General features: G+C 30.4%; 1 protein-coding gene across 1 annotated transcript in view; it reads left to right on the forward strand.

Annotated features, from left to right (window-relative positions):
* Positions 1 to 14209, forward strand: part of LOC113517528 (ras-related protein Rap-2b) — a 37030-nt gene that overhangs the window by 8705 nt on the left and 14116 nt on the right. Inside the window, exon 2 of the mRNA XM_026902225.3 lies at positions 13679 to 14111. Within this exon, the coding sequence (XP_026758026.1) occupies positions 13679 to 14111 (433 nt within the window). The remainder of the gene's footprint in view (positions 1 to 13678; positions 14112 to 14209) is intronic.

The following is a 14209-nucleotide window of genomic DNA, read 5'->3' on the forward strand; positions in this document are numbered from 1 at the left end:
TTGACATTCATAATCAAAATATCTTATATGTTTTTTTTTAAAACACTTATATAGTAGTAATTGTTAGTTACAAGAAACCAAGCTGCTCAAAAGTATTTACGCCTCTGATTTATTTATTTAATGTTTATTGATCAAAATTTACAAAGATAAAATAGGACGTAACGTTAAAAACTATTTCAAAAATACGCATTTGGTTAAATACAAAGGTTTTTAGAATTTCAAAATATCGTTTATAAACAGCAACCCGTTGCAGAGCAACGCGGTAGACGTTGGACTGGGGCCGACCATTTGTCTGTTTTTCTTATGTCAGGAAAATCGGTAGAATATTACGCGATTGGAGGGTATTACGGTATTTATAGTGATGTGACTTTCTTAAACAATATTATATTATAGATTTTCTTCCAAATCCTTATATTCTGTTTTAGGTACAGAAAAAAATAATTAATTTAAAAAAAAATTACTTATTCAACTATAACATTGATACAACTTTGAAAAAAATTTATCACTGGTGTGCTATAATATTATTTCGTAAAAAGGCGGTCTGTATAACTATTATTAGTATGGAAATAATGGCTTATCGATATTAGCTTTGAAGGATTAGCGATTGTAAATCGTTGATACCGCTAATACAATAATAAAGAACCTCAATATGGAAAAAATAAAGTAGTACTCTATGAGTATCAATTTTAAAAGATTTAAGTTTGTTATGAGTCTCGTACCTATTAGGAAAGCATTGATTAGTTTGCAACTAGATGGCGTTATAAGCTTTATCTATTGCTTTATCTATTTATTAATATGATTTATTGTATCACCCATCAGACCTCAAACAATCTCATTTAGGAAAACTAAAATGTTAAGCGAATTGTCACTGATTCTCTTGCTGGCTATCCTCGTCCGGAAAGGAAGAAAAGCTTATGCACTATTGTTTAGTAGAAAAATTAAGTCTAGTATATTTCCCAGACAAGTAATAAAAAACCCTATCTTTAGCAGTGCATATAAATACGGTATAAACAAATAAAATTGCTCAATCGAATTAAACTTTATGTCAATGCCATAAGATTTAATATTATTAAATCTTCTTCTAAATGGGAGAGTTTACAAGGACCGGAATTCTGGAGCTGTAACTATTATTTATTATAATCTATGACAGAGCCCCCTTGATATTGCAAATGTTTATACGCAACTGTAAGGCTAAAGCCACACAGCAGGTGGCACACTTTAGTTCTCCCGCACATGTGTCATCAAGGACACGTACTCATACTATTTCAATAGAATTAATAAAATTATAAACAAACGAATAAGTTAATAAACGAATAAATAACACAGTCTGCTGATATTTTACCTATCGAAGTCTAAAGTCCCTAAATAAATTTTCTTTCTAAAATTCTCTTCGTGATTATTATTTCAAATTATTACTACAATGAAAAGCTTCGGTCTGTGCTATTTTATAATTACCCATGATTTATATATTTATTATATTAATATGTACTATTATATACAAAATGATTTTGTTGTCTCTGTTTAGCGTCACGGCTGACTGGTAGAGAATGCTATCAAGCATTAAATCCGACCTGCAGACATATTTTAATGTGTGCAAATGTGTGCAAAATAATAAATAAATAATACAAATAAAAAATCCATTTGATGAACGATTGAATGGTTCACTTTGTTATTATTAATACTTAAAAAAGTATTTCTGTAAGAATTTTAACAAAATTTGGTTATGTTTTCAATAAGTTGTATTAAAACAAACTATACAATACGAAATGATTACACATTGATAAATACGAGTATCTGTATGTAGCTCTTCACTATACATCGAAATTGAATAAAGTGCATTGCCTTTGCATAGACACCTCCAGAAAACAATTGAAGGGATGAAGCCATAATTAATTTACTTTTTTATATAAAAACAATGCCAGAAAATAAACAATATAACTATTATTTAATTAGGCTCACGCTAAACTTAATTTGGAAAATAATTAACTAAATTCTGTATAAAGCCAAGCATAATATTTCATCTGATAAAAAGACGTGGTAGTTCGTTATTTAATGACCATAAATAAAAACAAATCTATGTATCTCTAACAAAACAAATTGTCTTTGAGGATAATAAATCTATGATGTTATTGTCCCAAATTGCTATATTAATCGAGTAAAATTTTTGACTTGGCCTCGTAATTTACATAAAGTGACATGGTCGCTACGGTTCTAAGTAACCGTCACTTTTATGTATTCAATCGATTTGAATAGCTTTATTCAGTTAGTCAATTTATTTTTACAGTATAAATGTTTACTCGTATATTGGAAATTACATTAAGTTAGAGCGATCTGTTGTTGCCACATTCTAGCAGCGATGTTGAAGCAAGTATGTCGATCGGTGTGCGACAGGCCTTAGGCTTAACTAGGTGGAGGGCTGGATTGTGTTTCGTGCCTCGATTTAGGGTAGCCACACTGAACCACTAAGTTATCTAAGTGTTTAGCCGTTGTAGTATAGTTGTTATTAATATAATTTAAACTATTATTTACATGATAGTGGCAGTTAGATGAAGTAACAACGAGGTGCTATAAATAATCATAATAATCTGGGGGTAATACTAATACACAATTGAAAAAATTAAGCGTAATATTTATCAAAGTACCTGCCTAATGAGTTTTTATTTTATAAAATCACCAAATGGAATTTATAAAAAAGGGCTGACAACATATGCATACACACATGTGTAAATAATACTGTCAAATAAAAATACCTCCATGATTTGTACTATTGCAACTACGAGTACAAATAAGACTCATTTCAGTTATGTATTATTTAGGTATTGTTTATTACTCTTAATGATAGATTTAATTATTGAATCAATATGGATGAACAGATTTTTTTATTTTAATGTATCATCACCACCCTAATTTTTTTTAGTTTATAAAGATATGAGCGATATTTGAATGCTAATAATCGATATTACAATCGATAATCGATATTATAAAATTTAATAGCGATTGGCTTACTGGTAGTACGACGGTTTACACAATATTGTTTCCGAAGTATCGTTTAGAAAAAGTTAATAGGTTTTTTTATGGGAATGGGCATTAAATAAGATACCGAAGGTTATTCTGGATCTACCTTTTAATAAATTTAAAAGTATATTTATTATAAGAAACACTTATTGAACAAAGTCTATTACACACAATCATTTGATTAATTAAATGATAAATGTGCATGATGTTAGTCGATCATGCACGGGACTGTAATTTTAGTACATTAAAATAAATATACATAATGTTAACAGAAATTTAAAAAAGTAACAGTTGATTTTTTTGTGGGCTCTTCTCAACACAACTTCTTTCCAAACTCTGCATTCATAAAAAAATTACGATGTAAGAGTGCTTGTAAACAAGTATATTTACATAATACACAAAAATAAACAATATTAAAGAAGGTTTTCAAAATATTATTGATGAAATTTTGTGTAATCCGTAATTAGATTAGATTTCAGTATTTGCTATTGATTTAATTGATAGTAATTGATTCCTCTGTACATTGATATCCTTATGTCTAAGGGTCGTGACCTATAACAGGTATTAGCATTTCTCACGAATCTAAGAGTCAATTATTGTCAATTTAATTATCTATAATCGATTATTATCATGTCATAGTATTATCGATTACACAATCGTTTAATAGATTATTTGGAGCCAAATTATTTGTTTTTTTTTTTTCTTATATATATGTTTGTAAATTTGTATATCTCGATAGATGAGGTTGATCATAGAGGACTTATCTTGTTTTACCATTCATTGTTATGTACTGTTACCTATGTATCACAAAATAAATAAATGAATTGAAATGTAATGAGCCCCAATTGAACTATCAATTAATAATCGATTAATGAACATTAGCAACACTAGTGTTAACCTAATCTCTGGCGGTTATGTCCCACCTGCGGTGTGGCGTTCACCCTTATCACTAAGAGAGCAATGTTTGTTTGTTACTTTAGTACTAATATAATTATGGTGCACAATGTTTACACACGTTGTTTTAATAATAATAATTACACGTAACCTAAAGTTACAATATGACGAGGTATTTATATTTATTCCTTAGGTACATACCCGTGTATCCACTTGTAATTCGTGTTTCTTTACCGTGCAAAGTATACTCTTTTGAATAAATTATTGACAAAGCTTTATTGTAGGCACTCGCACACAAAAAGATTTCCTTATTTAGCCCTGCGTATTTCTTTATACAATACAAATTTAATTCAAGGAATTCAAGAAACCTACACACTGCGGGTATATTGAAGCTCAACGCAGTGTTAAATTTAAGCAACACCGTAAATTCTAAACCTTAAGTAGCTATTTGAAATAAGTAATTTATGAGAATATGGGGTCAAATATCTGAAATTAAAAGGACGTTAAACATATTTTAATTATGATTTTTTCCTCGATTTTATCGTATATATATATATATATATATATAATCGTTAACTCTAATACATTAGTATAATTTAACTAACTTTTGTTAGTTAGTTAACTTTAACGGATACTAAGAGTTAGTGTGACCGAGATAAAAAGTTGCCTTTTCTATAACTAATTCTTATATTAGGTATATAACTACTACAACTATAACTAAAAAAATTTTATTATATATAATAAAAAAATTATAAATATTTGTAATATTTTCTAATTGATTTAGTCTCCGAAGCTTTTTGTTTCAATTACGTAAATGCTTTTCAAAAATTGCTATCGGTTTCTTAAATAATATGATCGATACTTCGATTGTCTTATCTATCAAAAGAAGGAAAATGTCTTTATACTCGTACTTCGCAATTTTCCGATCCTATCAGACTACAGTATAGAATTACAATCTCTGCAAATTTCCTTATTTTCTTTTTCAACGACCGTCCGAACTATTTATTTAAGAAAGGGTTTACATTTGTATGGTAATATACGGAGTAAACCAATTCCAGTATTCTATTTATCACTTACATAACTAAAATCTGCTTCATTCTAAAATTACATATAACTTAGTTATATTAGTAATTTTCTGTATATAAAAAAGTATCAAAGAAGCAATCCTTACTAATATCATGAATATTTTATACAAATAAAAAAGACTGTCGGTCTCGGCATACCGTACGGCATAGGCCACCCCGTGGGTGTCGTAATAGGCGACTAAGGCAGCATGGTGGAGAGACGGACAGCAGCACCCCTCTCAAAACATCACCAAAAGCCAAACTGCGGTTGCCAACCCTGCTGCCAAGCGTGTCAACTACTGGCAAAACCCCCCATATAGGGGAGGCTATGTACAGCAGTTAAGAGTTAATGGCTGATATAGCATTATAAATATGAAAGTTAGTTTATTTGTTTGTTACCTTATAGCTCCTTAACAGTCTAACCAATGAATATAAAATTTGGTATATACGTACTATATGGGGTGTAGAAGGATATAAATTACTTTTTATCCCGGTCGGTAAATATAACCCGGCCACGCGAACGGTATCGCGAGTAAAAGCTAATACAAAATAATTTAATTGAGATTCTTTTCCTTCGCAGTCGATAAAAATAGCCTAAACATTATTGCATTATGGATATTTCAGGAACAGATTAAATTTTGAACACGAAATTCTTAATTAGTCTTTATTTCTTACCGTATATTCACTCTTTTTAAATCGATAAAATAAACGTTCATAGCTGTTTTCTCTGCAGAATACTCATAACATCTTATGGTATCTTATTTCAAATATATTTGTCAATATAAATTCCTTTAAGTTCACGTTATACGTAATTATTATAATATGTCAATACAAAATTAATTTAAACTAGGTATATTGCTTCTTCAATATTCCATACTTATCAATTTATAATCAATGTCATCAATGTTATATTAAATTACGCCTACAATTGCAAAGATCAAACAACAACAAGACATAGGTTTAATAATATAATAAAATTTAAAGTAAATATAAGTCACTGTAAATCACAGAGGGCCGAGTAAAATTGTATGACAAAAGAGAAAATGAAAGCCGGCCGGGTGATTGTTTGATTGTTCAGTAGACAGAATTATTGCTTCCCAGAAATTGTCTATAGGAACTTCTTCCACCCGTTCGTAGTAAAAAGCGTACCAAAAAATTCCTTTTTTGTTATTTTAAGGAATGTAATTTAATTTGAATTCCATGTAAGATTATACGATTTAATATAATGTATATAACAATTCTCTTTGTACATTATTATTTCATTACTGGCAGCCAGCTATAAATAGCACACAGTGTAATTGATTTAGTGTAGGAAATTAATAAAATTGCTATAGGGTATCTATCTATTTATTACATAGATTTTATTATGTATTCTATTTAATTGTGTTACGAAATATGAATTGTTTCAATTGTAATAATTGACTCAAAATTCTCAATTGTTGCCGATTTGGTTTTTGTTTTGTTAGTGTTTATCACTCTGCATAAGGCTTCGGACTGTGGGTATAGTTTTTTTCATCTTAACTTCCATAATAGGGTCAACTTATCTCTACAAGACGTCGAGTCTGAAGGATAGTATGTTTTTTTATACCACTGAGGTGGCAAACAAGCATACGGCCCACCTGATGGTAAGTGGTTACCGTAGCCTATGAACACCTGCAATACCAGAGGTATTACGCGTGCGTTGCCGACTCTGAAGAAACCTCTTTACCGCCCTTTTGAAGAACCCTATGCTGTAGTCTCTTGGGCTCGGCAGGGAACTCATTCCACAACCTGAGAGTTCGTGGGAGGAAACATCTCTGAAATCGCGCAGTACGCGACCATTGAGGCTGTAAGACATGAGGATGAACTCCCTGTCGATGGCGAGCCGTACGATGGTAGAAAATGGCTGTGGGATATTCACACTAATTATAATTTTACTAGCTTTTACTATTATTTCTTCCAGGTTAAAAGTTAAATATTTTCTTCATCCCATATAGTTAGTACCTTTATAACAAATTTCTTAACGTTTGATTAAGCCATTAAAGCATTAAGAAATAACAAATAAACGAACTTACTTTCACATTAATATTAGTGAGGATTATAATAACTATTTTTTGCAATTGTAAGTGCTTAATTTTTAATGATATTATATATTTAATTTTGTTTATTGCATATATGTAAATGGAAAAACTGAAAAGAAAATAAGGAAACATAACAACACCAAGAAGTTATTTCAAATATTTGGCAACGAAACTGGTTCAATAAGCTCACAGGGTTGTTGACCTCATAAAAGTTTAAAGGATCGCTTTAGAGATAACCTATAAATTGGCACTAGTTCAAAAATGAAGACTTATATTCCATGGATGCCAAAACTATATGCAAACTAACTTATATACACGTAGCTGTTATTTCGGTTTTTATAAACAATTTTTTCTTTTAATAATTTTGAAAATAAGTAATCAGTTCATTCTTAATTTTAATTTTTGATACCGTCCTGCAACTAAACCTTCCAATTAAAAAGACCCCTAAATAAAGTTTCACTATTGTACTCATCATACTGTTGCTTAAAAAAAATCATGATATAATCAAATATATGCATATTTTTATGTCGTCCATATATAAATTTCAAATTACCTTTTTGGATCTATCATTAACGCACAAAACTTTAGATATATAAATAAGTTGTATACTTACATTGAATAAAAAATACTAGTAAATTCCATAAGATTCATAAGTTGGAGTCAACGAAGTGAAACAAACTAGGATAATGATTTTCCAGTATATAGTCAGATAGAAGTTTACAAGTACTACAGTAATTAAAAACTCTTTCTAATGAAATAGAAAGATTACAAGTAGTAACTATTTGGAAAACGAGAATTATTTTACAACAAATATGCGTTCTATGATTAAAAGAATGTTGTCTACAATTTTTTTAAGATATTTAAAGTATTTTTACACTTTTTTTTTTGTATTATTCTATTACGTAGAAAAAAAACTAACTGCTATTTTATTGTTGTTGTGCTGTTGTACTCAATTTAGAATTTTTGGCGTTTTTATACGTATAATCCCCCATTAAAAATATTTTCATTCTCATTTAAATAAAAAAAAAATACTGAAGAATTACAGATTTATTTTATATCCTTCTTCTTAAATTGAAAAGTAATAGATGACCATAATATTTGTATATTAAGAAGTTAGAATTTGAAATGTTCTTAGCTTACGCTTAGCATATGACGAAAGAATCTTAAATAAAAAATAAAAAAAACTATGTGGGGTAAATTAATACATAAGTATTAATTTATGTCTACGAAACATTGGCTATGAAAGAAACGACAACAACGATGCCTGGTGACATTTTACTTCGATTACTTTATACAATAGACCAATAAAATTGATATCGCACCTCCCGCTGGTAAATAAAGCGTTTGGCTCGTAAAACGACAATGAGCACATCTCTTACTTATTCCGCCACGCGTTGTAACTGCTTCGAGTGAGCTGAATGGCTCTCTTTATTTTATATCGAGTGATAATTCGAGCGTCAATTTTAAGACACTCGAGTTATTTGGTGATCATAAAGTTAACACGTTTACTGCTATGATATTATCAACGACAATAAATCTCCTATATTTATGAGAGGTTTCTCGATTTCAAATCGAAACTGGATATGTGCGTGCCTAAATAAAATTAATTAATAATATAGATAATTACGAAAAAGAGTGCTTTAAGTAAAATATATATAGAACTTTCTGTAACTTCATCAAAACTCTCGTGTTAGAAGAAGTAAGCGGATAAATAATCTGACGTGGCAGCTATTTTAAAATATTCTTATTTATTTACTATTTACTTTTACAGTAACAATATTTCATGTGTTTGTGGACTTTATGTAATATTACAATTGTTTATTTTTTCTGTTTATTTATGCAGTACCAAAACATAGTTCTTAGGTATTACATATCCAAGAAGGAAAGATTACAGACTACAATAGCTAATAAATGCCCTTCAAACTAAAATAAAACAATATATCTATAATTACATCAAAGCGAACATAATTAAGGCCATGACAGTTATCCACCCAAACAATTTCGCAGAAACTATTAATATGAATAAATATTAAAGTACTCTAATAGGGTAAAGTCGCTTTTTCGCTTGAAGAAGTAGTTAGAGTAAACGAACAAAGAGCACACATAACAACAATTAAAATAGAATAATAATAAAAATATAAGGTAAAATTGGACTCAGAAATATCCCATTCTATTACGCATGTTACGCATTCAACAAATATAAGACGCGTAATGAAAGAATAAAAATTCACTCGCATGGTCTAACTATATTTTTAGTGAATCGAAATAGAATCAAATTTACCAATAAACTTACTTGTACTTGTTTTGAAACGTATAAACAATTCAATGTTCGTATTACCCTCAACCTACAACCTAAAAAAGTCTATAAACAACAGCACTTAGGTATTCGATTTCTGTTATGAAATGATCAAATATTTTATTTAATCTGTATTGACTTGGTTTTACGGCTGAAAATAAAAGTGACCGGTATGAGTCAGATTTTTGTGTTTCCACAGTATTGATTGATGTGATGATTTTATTTGCTGACCGATAAAGTGTAACCGGTTACATGACAAGTGGACAACGATAGTCGACCTCCACAGATATCGGCGAGCTCTTATCATTAGCGTTGCTTATATTACCAAAATATATAACGAACCACATATCTGAAGTTTAGAAAATACGAGTTTGTTTAGCTTGTGTCTGGTTTGCTCACAAATGTTTCAGATTACTCTAATTTCATGACATACGCACACACATATATAAACATATACGCAAATGCACACACGCCCGCAGGCACGTATAGATACGCATAACCATTTCACCCTGCTTTTACAATTTATATACCAATATATTTTTTTATTTTCTTTATCTCCTACAATTAATTATCCTTTTTGAGATTGTGTAATTTCATAACAATGTATCTTGTTTGATAGTTATTTAAACACATATCGGTTTGAGGCCTGGCGATCAGTACTACAGGTTTTAACCTATTTCAGACACCAGCTATTTAACTTAACATCAGAGTTCCGTATTATTTTAATATTATTTTTATCCTATATACTACATGTGTAAATATAAGTTGTTTCTGGGGAGATAAAAATAAAAATATATTATTTTTATTTCTTATAACACATGATAGTCATGTGTAAATCTAAGTTGTGAGGAGACAAAAATAAAAATATATTATTATTATGTTTTATAACACATGATATTCGTGTGAGGCAAATACATAGTATAAAATTAGTAATAATATATTAATTCTTTACCTACCAACTTGCGAAACAATAACTGTTAAAAATATAAAAACATATTATTTGTCCAACCTTGCTAAAACAGCAGAATATTAATGTCAGTACGTACAATTTGAGAACGAAATGTAAACTACCACACACAAGCCCAAGCGGTTTAAGTAATACTACAAATCCATAGTTTTTGAATGTATTTGCATGATAATTAAATAAAAAAAATTGTACAAGTATTGAATTTCAAGCTTTGTATCCACAAATGAGCTTTGTATCCTATATAAGAAATAGCTTTGAGAAAAATCGTCATTGGTCCATAAAATCGAATATACGATCCTGCATAGTCTTCAATTCTCTTAAGGAACATACGTATATACACAAAGATGCTTGTATCTCAGGAATGCATCGTTATTCAGGAAATTTATTGTAGAACGTTCATACATATGAAATTGTATAGATATTATCGTCATATCATATCGGCCGTTAACTGTTCGCTTCTGAACATAAACCTCCTCATAAGAGGGGTTATGCCAGTAGTAGTGCAAGTGTGGCTTAGCAGGCGGGTTGCAATCGCAGTTAAGTTTTGGTGATGTTTTAAGAGGGGTGCTGTTGCCCATACCTCTATTATTAAGTTCTCTTAGTAGCCTCTTACCTACGGGAAATGAAGGGGTAATATATTCTATGCCGTAGATTACACGGATATAGTGATACAGATATTATAAGTGCTATCAATTTATATTTTCCAAAAATAATAATTTTGTACCTGTATACTATTGGATGCCCGGTTACAGTACCTTAACATATTACAGCATAGCAACAAATATATGATTTACTTCACACAATGACTAGTACATACTAGTTAATTAACACTAACAAGAACTCTGCGTGACTTCCTTCTAACTCAACCCTATAGTAATAATTGACTTATCGAAAAAGAAATACACTTATGCGATACATAGTCTTGAATATGTTTCACATAAGTGTACTGTTTTTAATAATAAATGTATAGATTTTATATAAAATACAAAAACATGGATTATGCGCCTAATAATCGCTTTACCAAGCAAAAATGTAAATGTAAATGTAAATGTTTTTTTTTTTTTTTTTTTACAACACAGGGGGCAAACGAGCATGCGGACAGTGACTATTGCACTACACTTTTAAAGATGTATATCATTGCTTGTATTGCTATATTTTGTATGGAAGAGGAAGACATATGGACGACACAGTATACTCTGTTATGTCTATAGCATTGTTTATGTTTATAGATGACTTTTATTACTTTCCATCAGGTGAGCCAAAAGCTTTCATAAAAAAAATGCATATAATTTTCCAAGCGTTTATTGGCTCCAGTGAGCATGAAATCAGACATAATTTTTTTTTTTTTATTTATATGACACTTTATTGCAGCTTAAGAATAAGTCATTTGTTTGGCCACCTCTGTCCCATTCGTGTTTCTACAGAGAAGCAATTGTGTTTGCATGGCTGTGTTTCGATTTGAGAAGGGTGGGATATGGTAGTGAATTTACAGGGTACAGAGGAACAACACCTGAGTCCACAGGAATAGCAACGCATGGAAGTATCATGGGTGAAACAGTATACTATGTTGTGTCCATGGTATTGCTTATGTCTATAAACGACGATTACTACTTTTCATCAGGTGGGCCGTCAGCATGCTTGCCATTCTAAGTTGCATAAAAAAAAATAACAGTACTTGTTGAAGGATTTTCAATAAGCATAGTATAGTACAAAAGGCTTTATTGCTAAACAATCTTTAATTATATCAATACTTTAAAATAATTACAAATCTTATTGATACAATAAATGCAAAAGTTTATAACGATGTTTGTTACTCTTTGACGCAAAAACTATTGAACAGATTTGAATCAAATTTAGTACACAGTTAGGTTATATGATAACTTAGTACATAGGATACTGCATATACTGATTCACGAGGGTGAAGTTTCAGGATACAGCTAGTTTTAAATAAATTATCCACTTCATGCGTTTGAGTTACTATTGTATTGACATTTACTATAGCATCAAGATTATTTTTCCTTTCATTAGGACCCTATTCTAATTAACTAATCTATTAAAGAGTGAAGATTTGATTGTTTGTTTGTAATGAATGGATTAACTCAAAAACTACTCAACAAATTTTAAAAATTCTTTCATTTATAAAATGTACAAATAACATAGACTATACATTATTTTTGAAAACTCTTTCTATCGGAGCAAATCCGAACCGTATTGCTAGCAATTAATAAATTTACATCATAAGTATCGTTGTAAACAATAGGTAGTTATTTTGTAGATCTTAGTAAATGCATGAATAACTGCTGTTCGCTTATTATATTTGAGTTCACGACATGTAATTAAATTTAATACTATTGTTATCTTTATTAGAGAAAAATATAATCGAATATTATTATGATACTCGAAGATAGAAAAGTTGCCGGCAAATAGCAACACAGAGCAAACATATAATGTCATATGATCTATTTGCCAATTAGGTAATTGTGACCCGCCCCCGGGTTCCGCTGATAAGGCCCGGGTGCCCTTGCCGTTTATCTACAAGTAAATGCATACATTAGCAAAGTTGCCTATTTTCTCAAGGTTTTTAGCGCACCGTACTGTTATATTCGTATTAACGCCAAACCTGATTTGCATGATTATCGTTCACTTCACGAAATACGTCCCACACATCCTCGTTAAACACATGAGGCGATTTATTCTGCCAGTATAGCAATAAACTTGATGTCTGCGCCTTTAACTTTGACATTTACAAATTTTCAACCGACATCAAAGAGTAGAACGTTAGTAATTCGAATATATTTTTTGGAAAATTTATATTAAATTGCTTCCCTGTCTATTCCCGTGGGGCAGATCCAGCAATCCAATCTTTGGACACTTCTCGATATCGAGTTGTGCTGAAAAGTTCTCTGTATATATAATTATTGTTCTACATAGACAGGGTTTACTTTAATGTTTATCATGTCTAGTTTTATCCAGATTGAATTAAGTTCTTTTTCATCTAACTCAAAACAATTTAGACAGAAATTAATGAATTTCATGATTTGAAAATTGCTTAATTTTTTTTTGCATTTTGGAACGGCAAACCGTCTACATAATAAGTGGTAACATTCACCTATAGTTTTTAAGAATACCACAGATATTACATAATACAGTATGATTCCCATGGTACTGCATATGTTGACATTTCTGAATAATAGTGTTACAACTTTTCACATGCAATTTAACTGCCATCTCTCATCCTTTAAACCGAAACACAAATACAACAACCACGCAACAGAAGTATAAGTTAAACAGAGTTATAGTTATAGACTGTTTTTGTTTAGAATCTCCCTCTGGTCTGTATACTGTAAAAGAAGCTCATAATAATTATATTCTTTAATTACAGGACTGAGAAGACAGAAGACACAGTATCAAGCAGTGGAAATCTAACTAACAATGCGGTGCGACATAAAATTGTGGTATTAGGCGCAGCAAAAGTTGGAAAGTCATCTCTTATAACTCAGTTTCTCTATGGTACATTTTCCACTAAATATAAAAGAACTATAGAGGAAATGCATCATGGGGATTTCAATGTGTCTGGTGTGAGATTAACCTTGGATATTCTGGATACATCTGGAGCGTATGAGTTCCCTGCGATGAGAGCACTTTCCATGCAATCGGCAGACGCATTTATCTTAGTTTACGATATCACAGACGCAGACAGCTTCACAGAAGTAAGAGTTTTGAGGGATCAAATACATGAGACTAAAGGAAGCAGTGCTGTACCTATTGTCGTTGTTGGGAACAAGGTGGACTTAGCAGAGACAGGAGAAAGACAAGTTAGTATATTTATGATCAACTCGTATTTTAGTATTCATAAGATGCACTTGTAAAGTTTCAGTTTAATTAATACTTTATAATTAGTTAAACTATTTCT

Source organism: Galleria mellonella, unplaced genomic scaffold (assembly GCF_026898425.1).
Source record: "Galleria mellonella isolate WM207_F2 unplaced genomic scaffold, CSIRO_AGI_GalMel_v1 utg78, whole genome shotgun sequence".
NCBI classification, from domain to species: domain Eukaryota; kingdom Metazoa; phylum Arthropoda; class Insecta; order Lepidoptera; family Pyralidae; genus Galleria; species Galleria mellonella.